Genomic DNA, 16,459 nt, shown 5'->3' with positions numbered 1-16,459 from the left:
AATGCAGGGGACACGGGTTGAGCCCTGGTCTGGGAAGATCCCACATGCCACAGAGCAACTAAATCTGTGTGCCACAACTACTGAGCCTGCGTTCTAGAGCCCGCAAGCCACAACTACTGAGCCCGGGTGCTGCAACTACTGAAGCCCGTGCACCTAGAGCCCGTGCTCCACAAGAGAAGCCACCACGAGGAGAAGCCTGCACATCACCACGAAGAGTAGCCCCTGCTCACCACAACTAGAGAAAGCCTGCACGCAGCAACGAAGACCCAACGCAGCCAAAAATAAATACATTAAAAAAAAGAGAGAGAAAATACACACAAAAATGAACAGTGATCTATTTACTAGTTATATGCAGCTAGAAAATACATCTAAAAATGAGACTGCATTCAAAATGCAGCATTATGGTTCTATGACATTTCATTATTATTTTAATTTCCTCCCAACAGAGTAAAGGGTAAAAAATGAAGAGGCTAACTGGATAATCTGATAACAAGATACATTTAAATTCTGATTAGAGGAACTGTATATCCCGACTTGTAAATGAATAAAGAGACAAAACAGCAAGGAGGTCTTCCCTGGTGGCTCGATGGTTAGGAATCCGCCTGCCAATGGAGGGGACATGGGTTCAAGCCCTGGTCTGGGAAGATCTCACACGCCACGGAGCAACTAAGCCCATGCGCCACAACTACTGAGCCTGTGCTCTAGAGCCCGCGAGCCACAGCTACTGAGCCCGCGTGCCACAACTACTGTAGCCCGTGCGCCTACAGCCCGTGCTCCGTAACAAGAGAAGCCACCGCAATAAGAAGCGTGTGCACGGCAACAAAGAGTAGCCCCCACTCACTGCAACTAGAGAAAGCCGCGCACAGCAATGATGACCCAATGCAGCCAAAAATAAATAAAATAAATTTAAATTTTAAAAAAAGTATTAAAACAAAACAAAAAAAAAACAGCAAGGAGCAGTCTCCAAAGCTGACTCACACAAAATACTCAATGAAAGAGTCCCCAGAGTCCACAGGTTAAATCAGGGATCAGGGAGCTCTTTAGAAGGTCATTTCTACTTGGCTCTGCCATGGAGGATTTGAACAACCCCAGAGCTGGGAGCCAAAGGAGTTAGCTGAACAGGCAGTGGAGTAGTGTGATATGCACACCTGAGAGGGAGTGCCTGAAATTTAACAAAGTGGAGTGGTAAAATTACTTTCTTCACAGTCTAACCCACGAACAGTGAAAACATGACAGAGAAGAGATAAACTAGAAAGAAAATAAGAAGGCTGTGGGAAAGATGGCAAAAGCTACCACTGCCAGGCAAACAGGAAGCCTGACTGAGGTCCCTGGGCGCTTCAACAACACACTCCTGGACACATGCTGCACTTGGCTTTTTCTCCAAGACGTATTTTGCTGCCGTGTTGCTGGGTATCTGTCCTGTCACCTCAGAAATAAGTTTACTGAGACCATTTCTACTTTTTCCTTCATATCTGCAGTTAACATAGTAAAGTCAATTCAAAAAATATACATAAACCCATTCACTCAAAATCTTGCATACAGGGGAGTTCACAGACCCCAGTTAAAAGCCGTTTTAGGGAATTCCCTGGCAGTACAGTGGTTAGGACTCCGAGCTCTCACTGCTGAGGGCCCAGGTTCAATCCCTGGTCGGGGAACTAAAATCCCACAAGCCGCACGGCACGGCTGAGGGGGAAAAAAAGAAAAAGCTGTATTATAGTCAGCACAGAGCTCTTCTCAAGGGAGAAGAATCAGTACTACTGGCTAATTCATCCCCTCAATAATCAGTGAATGTGTGTAGGACTGTAGTAGTTTGTACATATCCACAACCTGCTGCCCTTGGGCCTGGACACACCAGGGTTATCGGGACAGTGAACTGTAGGTCTGACCTCAGGAACAATAAAGCTTACTTACAGGAGACGGCGTCTTCAATCTGTGTCACGTTAGCAAAGTGGGCGGTGTTTGGGATGCCCAAACACCTCATGCCATGAGCATGACGCCATTCCTGGGAGAAGCAAGAGGACAATGTGAAACGGGATGACTGAACACTGAGCATTAACTCCATTCTACTCATAAGCCCTACCCTGACCCTTTGCAAAAGGCTCCACCTAAAGGCAGCGATCCTTTTGTGGCTCTTGTTTGTAGACAGCTGGCTGTGACTGACAAGAGGCCGTTACTTCAAAGCAGCACTGCACTGTTTGCCTCACTGGGCTGGTTTATAAAAAACCTAGATCCAGACAAAACCTGTGTCAAGACCACAACTCACCAGTCACCTCCCAAGCAACCCCCCCCCACCAGCATGAGTAAGCGTTACTGATGGCTCGTCAGCGTCATCTTTGGAAGTAAAGGAGAAGACTGATTATCAGATATAGGCAAGGGTACGAAAGAGACCAGTAAGAGACGCTGATGCAATGACAGTTCTGGCTCAGGGACAGCAAATGGCATGGGCCCTGGATGCCAATTCTAATTCGTTGGAGGTGGTGTTGAGAAAGATTCAGAGAGTACTCAGGAGCTTGGCGGAAAAGACCCCAGAATCAGTTAGATCTGTCTGAGGGACAGAGAGAGGAGTTCATATAAATTCGCCATCCTTGGCTACATCTAGCAAGTCTTCCATTCTGTAAAATTTCCTTCCAAGTACTAAGAATTGAAGGCAGAAACAAAACAAGGGTGAATTCACTTACTGGAGTACCACCCAGATAATGCTTTCTCTCAAGAATAGCTTGATAAATGTCATCCCCTTCGTTTCTTTTTTTCAAGAGGCAAAGGCCCATTTAAGACCCAAAGAGGGAGGCGGTCAGCCCTTTCTTTGGTCCTGAGTACTAGCAACAGGATAGAGAAATGACCAAGGAGTCAGAAAGGCAAAACAAAAAGTAAAGAGCAAGCAAGAGAAAACAGAAATGAGGTTCAAACAGCAGAGTGGTGGGCTGCCTCCAGAAACCATCTCAGGTACTACCCAAGGCTGGCACTGGTGCCAGAGGCCAAATGCCACATGCTGGACTTTAGATACACTCCTTCTCTGATTCTCTTAGGCTCTGGGCACTAGTGATCCTCTCAGGCTGCTCCTATCCTCTTCTCTAAAAGACTCATGTTTCATGCTTCAACATCCAGGAGAAATGGCTCTGAATTCCTTACAGCAAAATGCCGCTGGAAGGCCTTGGGACCTCGGTAGGTGTAGTTTCCACAGATCTCACAGTTATAGTTGATATTCAGGCCATGAAGCTTATACAACCAGTAAGGAATGGGCTAAAAGAAATCAGATAAAAAACAGTATTAGACTAGTGTCTGCATCTGCTTCCAAAATGGGATATGAGGGAAAGATGGTAGTGTTGGGACTGACTTTGCCATCCCAGCCAAGGGGCAGGTTTTTTGGGTTGTAAATGATTTCGTTCTCTTCGTCTTCACTTTCGCTCTCGCTGATCTGCTCTTCCTCCTCCTCCTCTCGCTCTTCTCCGGTTCTTGCCTGCTTGCGCTGTACATTTTCATGAGTGAGATGTCGCTGTTCCTAAGTCAAGCCCATAAATGAAAAGGGAAGTCAAAGAATAGTGCAGGACAAGAAGGGAAATTTCCTATTCTGCTATAACCCTTGCTGACCCCTCACTTCCAAGGATTAGGTTTTCTTCCTTGTCGAACAAAGAGAAAGTCTTGTCTTCAAATCAGAATTCCTCATCGGCAGAGGAATAATTCTCCCCTGATCTTAAAGGAAAAAGCCAAAGGGTTTATAAAGCACTTGCCTAAGTTACTCGTCTGAGCCCACGAACTATCACAGAACAACAGAGAACAGTCTCTTCTCTTCTGTCTCTAAAATATCTCCTGAACCGGTCCTTCCTTCTCCTTCCCACTGTTATCGTCCTCACCAAGATGACAACCTTCTAACTTGCCCTGAGTCTCTCCTCATTCCAGTCCAGCTTCCACGTTGTTCCCAGAATTTTCTGCTCAAAAAAACCAATCTAATGCTACACTTTGCTTAAAGAACTTTTATTGGCTTTCTGCTGCTTAAAGGACAAGGTTCCAATTTCCAACATAACTTTTCAAATTTCTCTGACCACTCCCCCTCCCTTACAAGGCACACCCATATACACTGGTTTCCTCATTATTTCCTTTCATCGTATTTTACCTTCTTGCTTGCTGTTTCCTCTACCTGGAACATTTTTATCTCCCTCTTTCTACTTAGAACACTCAATCTCAATGTATTACAGCATGTGTCACATTATACTGCAGTTATTTGTAGCCCTCAGCCACAAAGTGGGCTTTTCGAGGGCAAGAGGCTGTGTCATATTCACTACTGTATCCAAAGATCTAGCATAATGTCTGGAAACCAACAGGTGCCAGTAAGTGGTGAAATAATGGTAAAAATAACATCAGTACATAACAAGAGCAACATCTAGAAATCATTTTTGGCTGGAACTGGCTGGAATTCCAAAGACAAGAGTGCCACCTCCTGGCAGGGAAAGCAAAATGCTCTCAAAGGAGGGAGAAGTAGTGGGCACACCTGTGTCAGGGGCACAAATCTGCCTCTCAGTCTTCTTCAGAGGACTGGCAACACAGACTGCTGCCCACCCTAGCACAGCGCAGGTTTACTGTGGAGAATATAAGTGCCCCCAGTATCCAATGTCTGGCTAGCCTCCTCTTATCAAAAGCAGTTGTAATAGAAGGAAACAAAAAGATGAATCTTAGTTTTATAAGCTATTACATAAGTGGTCCTCAAACAAGGGCAGAATGAAAACGTCCACGGCAACTGACAGAGACACGCAGACCAGCTATCTGAGCCGGAGCCACCTGCTCGCTCAAAGCACCATGTGAGCACTTGTAGAGGCAAAGGCTCAAAGTGGTTGAAAACTACACAAAGCAGACAACCAGAAAGGCCGGTCCTCCGCAGGACTCCCAGAGACACTGACCACCTTCTCTGGATGAGTGGTGCCCTTTCCTCCGCCTTCTCTTCCCTGAAAGAGTCATTTCCTCCCAGTTGTCCCTTCTTTCACTCCGAGATAAGCATCGTGGTCAGGTTAGGCCTTTTTCTACCCGCAACCCCCACTTCAGCTTCCTCTTGAAAGAATATTCAGAAAGGAGCAGCTCACAGCCAGCTCTGTACCACTAACCTCCCGGCCCTAAGAAGTTTCACACAATCTTGTGAACACGTAAGGAATGCCTTTTCAGAATAAGTCACATCTGAAAAGCTACTCTTATCTGCCTTTTGGGTCACCCCTGGGTATACTCCAGAGCTCAGGCAAAGAATCTGGATACTAAGGGGAGTCTGTTCTCTCTGCCTAGCCTCATGGGATTGGGCAACCTTGGGAATATCACCTAACAACAGACACCTAAGAACAGAACAGCACCTCAATAAAGGGCCAAGTACCCTGGGAGAACCCAATTTTCTGCTGAAGTAGTTTGATATGTATCTTTCCTCTTGCAATCCTAAAAAAAAAAAATCCTACAAATTCATATTTCTCTTACTTCCCCATCTTGTAGCATTTACAGCCCTCAGCAGAGTCAGTTACTCACCCCAAGAATCTCTACATATTCGTAGATCTGGGCTTCTAGGAAAGCAATGTCTTTGTTCCTCTCAGTGTCTCTGAAAATAAGAAAGAAACTGTATCACTCAAGGGTTCTTTTACCCAATGCCCTGTTCCGTATATCTGGGAACATTTATTCCATGGGTGCATTAAAAATTACAAGCATGTGAGAGATACCACACTGTGAAAGCAAATGCTCTGTTCAGCTCAGGACTCGCTGATAGAAGTACTGAGGTTATTTCTTAGAATGCATGGAAGCTTCCCCTTTGACCTCATTCTAGAAGGTGAAAGACATATCCAGGTATTTAAGTTTCCATGATTATAACATACAAAGGAAATGTGGTACAGAAGAGCAAGCTCTGGAACCAGCAGACTTGGGCCCAAATCCTGACCTTGCTCCTTAGTAACTGTGAGATAACAGACACACTCCGTAACTTTTCTAAGTCCTTATCTGCAAAAAATCAGGATAACTTTTTGGGATTGTTTTGAGAATTAGGAAAACCACATATAAGAAACACCCTGTACAGGGCTTCCCTCGTGGCGCAGTGGTTAAGAATCCACCTGTCAACACGGGGACACGGGTTCGAGCCCTGGTTCAGGAAGATCCCACATGCTGCGGAGCAACTAAGCCCGTGCGCCACAACTACTGAGCCTGCGCTCTAGAGCCAGCGAGCCACAACTACTTAGCCCGCAGGCCTAGAGCCCGTGCTCCGCAACAAGAGAAGCCACCGCGATGAGAAGCCTGCGCACTGCAACGAAGAGTAGCCCCCGCTCACGGCAACTAGAGAAAGCCCGCGCACAGCAACAAAGGCCCAACGCAGCCAAAAATAAATAAAAATAAAATAAATTTATTTTAAAAAAAAAACCTGTACAAACTGTCATTAGTAAAAATGTACTTAGAAAAATAGTTTTGAACCTACTTAGTTTCTATAAGCTACAGAGGTAACAAAAGGTACCCAGGGCACAGTTTCAACTTTACAGACATCACCCACTCTCAGTCAGCGGAGTACAGACTGTCTTTGGTTTATAATAACAATGAGAGCACGCTCTGCCATTAGCAGAGAGAAAGAGCTGACTGGCTCTCGATGGATCAATAGTGCTGATAAAACAGGCTTTAAAATTTCTGTTGTGGTAAGAATTCTGCATGGGAATAAAAACCTTAACGTGTCAGCAGAGGTGCGGCCCCAGCCACTCACCGCTTGGTGCCCTTTGACTTGGGATTTTTGGCAAACAGAGAGGTGTCGAGTGACTCCAGGGACTTTCCTTTGGTGCTGAATAGCCTCTGGGCTCGCTCTTCTAGGGTCCTAAGGAGACAAAGGGGCAAAGGAATTCAGGACTACTTTATACGCCTGCTTATCTTTGCAGTGGGGGGTGACAGAACAAGGGAATCAGAGCCACTTAGAAGATTGTGAAACACACAGTAAATGGGACAGTTCTGATAGAAAAACCAGCCTCTTACCCGCCACACTTCAGGCCTAAAGCTAAGAGTGCAGATTTCAATCTGTCCAGACCCAGGGAGGCCAACTCCTGTATGAAAGAGACAAGTTACAATTTTATATAAATAGACTTGGAGAAACAACAAATGCTGAAACTTCATCTTTGCAGGCTGGGGTGTGGGTGTTCCTAAAGCTGTGGCAAGACCACACATTCCACAGCCAATCTCCTAGCAGTACGCCCCAACTCTCCAAAGAGGCCTTGGGGGGTTAAGTTCATACATAACCATACTGGTAGTGTTCCATTACCTCCACTACAGCTTAAGATGGTTAGAATTTTTAGTTTATAGTTTTCAAAGAAGTTGGATACACTTTTTATTCTTTTTATCTTTCTACATTCTTTGTAGATGCTTGGACCCAAGAACTGATGTCTTATAAGTTTATCACATTAAAAACAGGAGACTGAGTGATCCCTCTGAGGAGTGAACAGGCAAGACCAGCACAGTGGATAAAGAAAACATACCTCCCAGGAGGAGAATGCAGAGAGGTCAAGATGGGCTCCGGCATGGGTCAGGGCACTGCTTGTCTCTTTCTGGAAAGAACAATATGATGTTTATTAATACCCAGGTTTAGAATGAAGGCAAGGGAGTCATCTAAAGTACAGGCACACCTCAGAGACATTGCAGGTTTAGTTCTAGACCATCACAGTAAAACGAGTATCACAATAAAGCAAGTCACATGACTTTTTTGGCTTCCCAGTGCATATAAAAGCTATGTTTATACTATACTGTAGTCTATTAAGTACACAACAGCATTATGTCTAAAAAAACAACATGCATGCCTTAGTTAAAAAATACTTTACTGTCGGGGCTTCCCTGGTGGCGCAGTGGTTGACAGCCCACCTGCCAATGCAGGGGACGTGGGTTCGAGCCCTGGTCCGGGAAGATCCCACATGCCACGTAGCAGCTAGTTCGTGCACCACAGCTGCTGAGCCTGTGCTCTGGAGCCTGTGAGCCACAGTGCTGAGCCCACATGCCACAACTGTGGAAGCCCGCGTGCCTGGAGCCCGTGCTCCACAACAAGAGAGGCCACTGCAATAAGAAGCCCGTGCACCACAACAAAGAGTAGCCACTGCTTGCTGCAACTAAAGAAAGCCTGCGAGCAGCAATGAAGACCCAGTGCAGCCAAAAATAAAATAAATAAAACAAATAAATTTCTTTAAAAAAAAAAAAACTTTATTGCTAAAAAATGCTAACCGCAACCTGAGGCTTCAGTGAGTCTTGGTAGTAACAAAAATCATGGATCACAGACCACCATAACAAAATGAAAAATGGCACTAATAGATTTGCTTGACACAGGGTTGCTGCAAACCCTCCATCTGTAAAAAAATGCACCATCTGAGAAGTGCAAGAAAGCAAAGTGCAGTAAGATGAGGTGTTCGTTATCAGGTGCTGGTTGGCCCCTTATACACATGTATGAATGACAACCAAATGCCTACAAGAGCAGAGCAAAAAAAAAAACCAGATTGAAAAACTCTCCCAGAGATTTCAGGAAAACTCAAGTCTGTCCCCAGGAATGAAAACATAAAGATTTCTAGCATATAATTATATCAGTTTTTGGTCAGTAGGAACCACAGAGCAGTAATGACATGGTTGGTGAAACTCCTGGGCCCAGCCAATGGCAAGTGGGCCCTGACAAATCTCTTTCAAAGTACACAGAGAAAACCCAGCATACTTGGCAGACAACATCTCATGGCCATAACTGATCTCAAGGGATCAGCACCTCATGCCCTAAAGCAGAGGCTCAAGATTACAGTAAAATAATTAGTTTACATCCCTGGCATGTCCTCCACCCACACCCCCACTGGAGCTCACCGGCCATCCAGGAAAAGTACCATTCTCCCACTTCTTCTCAAACTCATTCTGAATTTTCCCAAAAAGTTCATTCTGATCTTGGAGAGGTTTCACTCTATCTGTGTAATCCTGAAGGTACTCAAGCAGCATCTCCAGATATCTACAGAGGAGTAAATAACACAGAGACAGCAAGGTTTCTATTTTTGATATACTGTTATGCCCTGTAAAAGATACTTATAATTCCAGTGAAACTAGTTTTTTCAAGTAAAAATACTACTTTAAAAAATGAGCTTACAATTGGCTTTCTCCTAATATGTCTTTTTTTTTTTTAAACATTTATTTATTTGGTTGCGTCAGGTCTTAGTTGCGGCAGGCAGTCTCCTTAGTTGTGGCTCGCCAGCTCCTTAGTTGCAGCTGGCAGGCTCCTTAGTTGCGGCATGCATGTGGGATCTAGTTCCCGGATCAGGGATCGAACCCGGGCCCCCTGCTTTGGGAGCACGGAGTCTTAGCCACTGCACCACCTGGGAAATCCCTCTCCTAATATGTCATCTTGATTCTGACCTTTCCTATCTTCTTTCATCCTCATGATACAATTCCAAATACTAAAGTCTTAACTCACATTAAAAGATTTTAGGTAAAAAGAAAATGAGAAAAAGAGAGGAAGGTAGAGTACAGATTACTAACCAGGGGAATAACAACACAAACAAAACTTAAATCTATACATCAGACCCAGGCACTTAACTTCAATCACAATCTGAGAAAGTCTAATTTTTTCCCATTCAACTCCAAAGACACAGAGCCACCTGGATGGGAGACTTCCTTCTACAATGAGACAACATTAAGAACAGTATGGGTCTAAGATCGCGGATGTGCCCATAGACACACATTCTTCCAGAGCCAGAGTATTATGGTTTTGAAACCATGTCATTCAAAATTCCTATCCTCCAATAAACCTGGAAGTCATTCATATATGCCTTTCATGCAACAAAATTCAAAACTGCCCTCAAACCTTCTCATTAAACAATCTTCTAGTTAAATCCAGTAGAGGCCTAGAAACTAGTAATGGCTACCTCTTATACTCTGCATTCTTCCTTTCTTTAGGAATGTCAAACAACTGGTCGAAGATTGACAGGTAAGTGATATAATCCAGCTTCTGGAAAGAGAAAAGAAATGACAAGAGATTCAGTTAGGTGTTTGCACCAAGTTGCAATATAATCTCCAATAAATGAGATTAACAAGGCCCAGCTCACTTTAGTCTTCCCCCCCCATATTTAATTCCTGCACTGAGTGTTAATTCCACTGGACTGAGCAGAATATGATACACAATTAACTCTGTGAAATAAAGATCAAGTCAATAAACCATAAGCTAAAGGAAACATCTGTTGAACATTAGCATTGGGTTGGCCAAAAAGTTCATTCAGTTAGTGAATATGTTTTTCAACAAAGTTCTTCGTGAAAATGAAAAATGTCCTTTATATTTACTTAAAACCAAATGAACTTTTTGGCCTACCCAATATATACAGGGCACCTGTTTAAAGACTGACACCCACTACATCCTAAAATAAGGTCCCAGAAGGTGCCATCTGTTCACTCATTCAATCACTTACTGAATATCTTTGGACCAAGTACATGGATACAGATGAGAACAAGACAGATGCAGGACTGTACTCATGGAGCTTAAAGTTTAGTCACAACTTTTGAGACATGTCCTCACAACCCCAAGAGAAATTTCATCATGTATTTCCTTGTGACCCTGAGACTGTCACATTAAACCTCAGCTCTTATGGTAAGTTATTTTCTAATACCTTTTTAAAGCTATTAAATAGCCCTCCTGGCAGAGATTATGTTTTTGTATCTTTCATGTACCTACTACTCTGTGTGCCTAACACAGAAGCTTGATGTGTACTTGTGAGTTTAAAAATTTTTTTTATTTTTACAAAAGCAAAATAAGCTTGTTGCATTAATAAAACAAAATTTATTGATAAGTAAAATATGCTTATTGTATTGACTGTAGAAACCTGACTTTCACTTTGAAAAGTGTTTCATTCCAAGAAAGCACATCACCTCTTTAATACTAACATAACGGTTCCGAACACAAGGAAGACACTCTAATTGTTTCAGGTCTAGTAGCCCCAGCCCAGTGTCCTGACTCACCCCTAGAATCAGAGCCACTCTCCCCTCTCCTGGGTCTTACCTCAGAGGCCTTCAGGTTAATGTATTTGAGGTAACAGTCATGGAGATCAAGGTAACGACCATATCCCTCTTCATCTGTGAACTCCACCAAATCTGAAGGAATCAGATGTCAAGATTCAGATACTAAAGACCACTTTCTTGGACTTGGCTTTTCAAGTGGACTGCATTGTTTCATAATGCAGCCCTTCACCCAAATATCCTCCCTCTAGTCACAAAGTGAACAGACCTCGCTTTTCCAGGCGAGTGAATTTAAGCTGGGCTAGCACAAAATGACTATTTTGTCCAAGGCCGATTCAGGATGACAATCTAGTCCAGACTTTTCTCTAGTCTAGCAAAGAGGAAATCAGTAAGGGAACCTGGCTATAAATTTCTCTGGGGCCATTTTCCAGGGCTCTGAGGGCAAATCTGAACTCAAATCTGAACTCTGGTCATTAACCTGTACTTCTGCTAGTGCTGGATAGAAACATTAAACGCTACTTACTTTGTGCCTCTTCACTTGGATTCTCTCGAGCCTTCAGGAGCTCCTCAAATTCCACTGACATTGGCACACAGATCTGATGGGAAAAAGAGGAAAAGCTCAGGTGGCTTTTTCAACACAGAAGTTGCAATATCACAGAATGGACTATATGGAAAGTTGGATTTCTAACACTATATTTGGCCTTGATTTTTCATTAGGAGCTTTCTTCTGTTTTCTAATTACCTTGCTTTTTCCTTTTCCTTTTTGCATTGTTTAACTAAAAATTGCTGAAATAACACATGCTTACAAAAACTCAAATAACACAAAAAGACAAAATGAAAAAAAATCAAGGCTCAGGGATTCCCTGGTGGCACAGTGGTTAGGAAACCACCTGCCAATGCAAGAGACATGGGTTCGAGCCCTGGTCCAGGAAGATCCCACATGCTGCGGAACAACTAAGCCTGTGCGCCACAACTACTGAGTCTGCGCTCTAGAGCCCGTGTGCCACAACTACTGAGCCCATACGCCACAACTAACTGAAGCCTGCACGCCTAGAGCCCAAGCTCCCAACAAGAGAAGCCACCACAATGAGAAGACTGCACACCACAAAGAGTAGCCCCCGCTCGCCGCAACCAGAGTAAAGCCCACGTGCAGCAATGAAGACCCAACGCAGCCAAAAATAAAAATAAAACAAGTAAATTTATATGTATATTAAAAAAAATCAAGGTTCCCTTGGACTTCCCTGGTGGCATAGTGGATAAGACTCCGTGCTCCCAATGCAGGGGGCCTGGGTCCAATCCCTGGTCAGGGAACTAGATCCCACATGTGTGCCGCAACTAAGAGTTCGCATGCCTCAACTAAGGAGTCTGTGTGTCGCAACTAAGGAGCCCACATGACACAACTAAGACACCTGGTGCAACCAAATTAATAAATATTAAAAAAAAAAAGCAAGGTTCCCCTTTAATAATTCTCCTGGGAATAGCTAACCACTGTCAACAGACCTTTTTCATTTTTAAAATTTTTTATAAATTTATTCATTTATTTAATTTTTGGCTGCATTTGGTCTTCGCTGCTGCATGTGGGTTTTCTCTAGCTGCTGAGAGTGGGGGCTACTGTGTTGCGGTGCGCGGGCTTCTCATTGCGGTGGCTTCTCTTGTTGCAGAGCACAGGCTCTAGGCGCACGGGCTTCAGTAGTTGTGGCTCACAGGCTTCAGCAGTTGTGGCTCACGGGCTCTAGAGCGCACGCTCAGTAGTTGTGGCGCAGGAGCTTAGCTGCTCCGCGGCATGTGGGATCTCCCCGGACCAGGGCTCGAACCCGTGTCCCCTGCATTGGCAAGTGGTTCTTAACCACTGCGGCACCAGGGAAACCCAACAGACTTTTAAATGTCAGCCATTCCCAAACTCTGCTGCACATTAGAATCACCTGGGAGAGTGCTAAAAAATCCTAACGCACTTGATACCAAATTTAATCAGAAGTGGTGGGGAGGTATCAGTACTTTTTAAACACTTCCAGATTCAAATGCACAGCAAAATTTGGAAACCACTGCTCTAGGTATTTAAATATATATATTTGTGCAAGTACATACAGGCAAGTGCAAGATTATTATTTTGTTTCTTACATAATTAGACTTATTTTTTTTTCCCTTAGTATATCTTAGGCATTCTTCCAATCATTTATTTAACCATTTATTCCTCATCACCTTTCTATCTGGGCTGGGATAAGGTTAACACACCAGAATGGGACTTGTGCCTTCTCTCTCGGTTACCAAAAGACTTAATACTCTACCTTCCAAAGGGGATGAGGAGACATAGGTAGGTGTGTGAGTCCATTCATGTACCTCCACTTAACTTCAATAAATAGCCTCTCCTGTCTGGTATTTTCAGTCTCTTCATTTTTCCATCTGCTCCTTGAAGTATGTATGCCTTCCCTATTTTCCTTGTGATCCTCCTGCTTCTCCTCTCCTTTTTTCTGCCAGTCTTTCAAATGCATACTAAACACTCCACACTACTGTAACCTCATTATCTATTTGTGCCTCTGTGACCAGATTTCCACTCCCACTTCTTCAACAGAGTAGCAACCCTGGCAGTTACCAATCAACAACAGCTGAGGGGCTTCCCTGGTGGTGCAATGGTTAAGAATCCGCCTGCCAATGCAGGGGACACGGGTTCGAGCCCTGGTCTGGGAAGATCCCACGTGCCGCGGAGCAGCTAAGCCCGTGTGCCACAACTACTGTCTAGAGCCCACGTGCCACAACTACTGGGGCCCGCGCACCTAGAACCCATGCTCTGCAGCAAGAGAGGCCACCCCAATGAGAGGCCGGCACACCGCAAGGAGGAGTAGCCCCCACTCGCCAGAGCTAGAGAGACCCCACACACAGCAGAGAAGACCCAACACAGCCGAAAATAAATAAATAAAAATAAATTTAAAAGACCTATGCAGTAAAAAAACAAATAAACAAATAAACAAACAAAAACAACAGCTGATCCCAGTAACTTCCTTTGTGAAACTCATTGGCTGAGCTTCAGTAAGATATTACCTGGAGCTGCCATTTGACCTGTGATGGATGGCTTCCCAGGCTCCTTTTCAGTTAAGTACCTTATTAAGAGTGTGCCCCAAGGCACACAGAAGCTGACAGTCTCCCTTCACACTGTCTCTCCCTCCCAGAACTCTATGATCCATGGCTTCAACCATCAAGTACATGTGGTAATTCTCAAGCCCCAGTCACCTAATTTCAACTGCTCATGGGACACTTCTACCTACATATAATATCACCTGAATATCTACATACATAAAAATTCATTTCCACTGCAAGTGGGTTACCTCTTTCTTCCTTATTTCTATCAAGGGAACAACTTTTTAGTTACACAGTCATAAAAGCTCAGAGTAATCACTGACCTATCTCTCTCCACTTCTCCTACAGCAATGCCTCGCTCCCCCTTCCCCCAGAATTCCTTTGGTCAGCTGTGTAAGATGCTTAATGGATTCTTCAATAACTGAGATGGAATCCCTGCTCCTTATCATTTTACAATATAGTGGGGCAGACGTTCATTGTCATAAAATATGACAGAATCATAAAGATAGGAAAGATTAATTGGGGAAGTAAAGTAGACTAGGAAGGAATTTTCATGAAAGAGTAGGCCTCTGGACTGAATCATGAAGGTGTAATGATCACTGGAAGCGAGTAAAGCCTTTTTGTGTTAGTTGGATCCTCTAGGTAGCAGATTTTAAGACAGAGTCAGGAGCGCAAGTGGTTTATTGGGTGGGTATTATCCATTAAAGATAAAAAGGAGAGAGGAGGATTGGGCAGGGAGAGCCCAGACCATGATGAACATAGGACAAAATCTTGACCAACCTAATGAGGAACTCTGGAGCAAAGATTACTCACTAGAAGAGTCTCACAATGGGCAGAACTAACCAGGCCATGGTACCCACACTGTGCTCAGTCACTGGTTGGGGGCTGCCCAGGAAGAGAATGGCCTTAGCTTAAAGCTGAGGGAGATCCTGAAAGCACTGGAGTTGCAGGATGTCACCTAACTTCGCTGCTTGCAGCTAACTGGCGAGTTCTTTTTTGAAGGGACACCTGAGTGGCAATCTCCACTTTCCTTACACCTTTCCTTTGTATGCTCTTTGGACAGGTTTGGAGAAAATACTTTCTGAAAATACTTTCTGAGGTCATACCTCATTTGGGTGCTTCCGGTGGAATTCCTTTATTTGTTTGAGTCTATTATAGAATTCAGCAAATTCATTGGGTCCTGAAATGGCATTGAGCTCCTCCTTTCGTAACCTGCAATTTCAGAAAAAAAAACAGAGAACACGGAACACAAACTTAGTCCTTTAACCATGGCTCCTCAAAAGCAGTAATTCCTGGATTGGCTGCGACTGTCACTTACCCATCCTTATCATCATACAAATCCCTCAGGTTCCCACTGACTTCCATATACCTCTGAAAAGCAAACACAAACCCATCAGGATGAAGCAATCTGTACAACTTGGACCCAAGCAACCAACAAAGGCTCTCTTGTCAAAGCCCAGGGAAACCGCAAGAGATATGGTGTTAAAAGTTCCTGTTCTTTCTGGTACCTTTAACAGACAGCACTGGTTCCTAGTTACTTTTTAAAACAGGTCATTTTGAAGATTAAGTGATGTGATTTGAGGGGTGGCAGAAAATTCCTATATTTAACTTTCCCTAGAAGTGTCATAAAAGAGAGCCACTGTCACCCTTTGGTAAACAGCAGTTCCCACCGAAGACACTCAAAGATAAAAGGGCGGTCCAGGGTGATTTTCACTACTTCCAAAGGCTTCACTGAGAAGTACACAGACTAAATAAGACATCACACAGTTTCTTTTGGATTCGAACTCAGGATGGTATGAGTACGTAGTCCCTTCTCCAAAACTTTTGGGACCAGATTTGTTTCAGAATTTGGAATTTTTAAGTTCAGGATGGTACTGCATGCAATATCCCTAGTGGAATCTGGAACACATGTTAATAGTTCTGCAGTGAAACTTACGCATTACTTATTAAATGTGATAAAGACCATAAAAAGCCTCCCATCTGTTCAGATCAAGTCAGATTTTTGCCACTAAACAATTACCAGAACAAACAAATAAAAAACCTTTTGTTTTCAGAGTATTTCAGATTTGGGAATTTAGATAAGGGATTAGGGGCTTGTAATATTAATTATCTCCCCCAAATTAGAAACTCTGTGATTAGGTCTTTTATTCTTTTCTAAACAGATTTCAAACATGCAAGAGTAGAGAGCATGGTATAACGAACCTCCATTTACCTACCACTTAGCTTTAACATAAAAACGTATCAGTATTTTGACTTTAATTACTTTTCTAAAAGTAAGAAATTGAACTATTACTAGGAAAATGCAGTGTGGTAGGCAAAAAGTACTTCAAATGCTTCAACACAGTGTTCTGGGAGGAAAACAGTAATACACAGCATTCTCTTTCGGGGAGAAGGGAGAGTACCTTCTAAGCCCGAATGGTTGACTCCTGGTAACTACTCATTG

General features: G+C 43.6%; 1 protein-coding gene across 2 annotated transcripts in view; it reads right to left on the bottom strand.

The window, feature by feature from the left end:
* The window catches only part of SF3A3 (splicing factor 3a subunit 3), a 29,431-nt gene that overhangs the window by 12,138 nt on the left and 834 nt on the right, over positions 1 to 16,459 (bottom strand). For both annotated transcript variants that reach the window (XR_003794624.1, XM_029230558.1), the window contains exons 3-15: positions 15,335 to 15,387; positions 15,123 to 15,228; positions 11,468 to 11,540; positions 10,988 to 11,079; positions 9,864 to 9,946; positions 8,815 to 8,953; positions 7,464 to 7,532; positions 6,967 to 7,034; positions 6,704 to 6,811; positions 5,497 to 5,566; positions 3,335 to 3,499; positions 3,130 to 3,240; positions 1,912 to 2,002 (exon numbers count right to left, since the gene is read on the bottom strand). Coding sequence is in view for 1 of the 2 variants with exons in the window: in XM_029230558.1 (XP_029086391.1) it covers positions 1,912 to 2,002; positions 3,130 to 3,240; positions 3,335 to 3,499; positions 5,497 to 5,566; positions 6,704 to 6,811; positions 6,967 to 7,034; positions 7,464 to 7,532; positions 8,815 to 8,953; positions 9,864 to 9,946; positions 10,988 to 11,079; positions 11,468 to 11,540; positions 15,123 to 15,228; positions 15,335 to 15,387 (1,228 nt within the window). In the remaining variant the exon portion in view is untranslated. The remainder of the gene's footprint in view (positions 1 to 1,911; positions 2,003 to 3,129; positions 3,241 to 3,334; positions 3,500 to 5,496; positions 5,567 to 6,703; positions 6,812 to 6,966; positions 7,035 to 7,463; positions 7,533 to 8,814; positions 8,954 to 9,863; positions 9,947 to 10,987; positions 11,080 to 11,467; positions 11,541 to 15,122; positions 15,229 to 15,334; positions 15,388 to 16,459) is intronic.

This window comes from Monodon monoceros, unplaced genomic scaffold, assembly GCF_005190385.1.
Source record: "Monodon monoceros isolate NGI ecotype Baffin Bay Population unplaced genomic scaffold, NGI_Narwhal_1 Super_Scaffold_18, whole genome shotgun sequence".
NCBI lineage: Eukaryota > Metazoa > Chordata > Mammalia > Artiodactyla > Monodontidae > Monodon > Monodon monoceros.
Note: the sequence above shows the minus strand (reverse complement) of the source record. Positions and strands in the feature narration are given on the sequence as shown.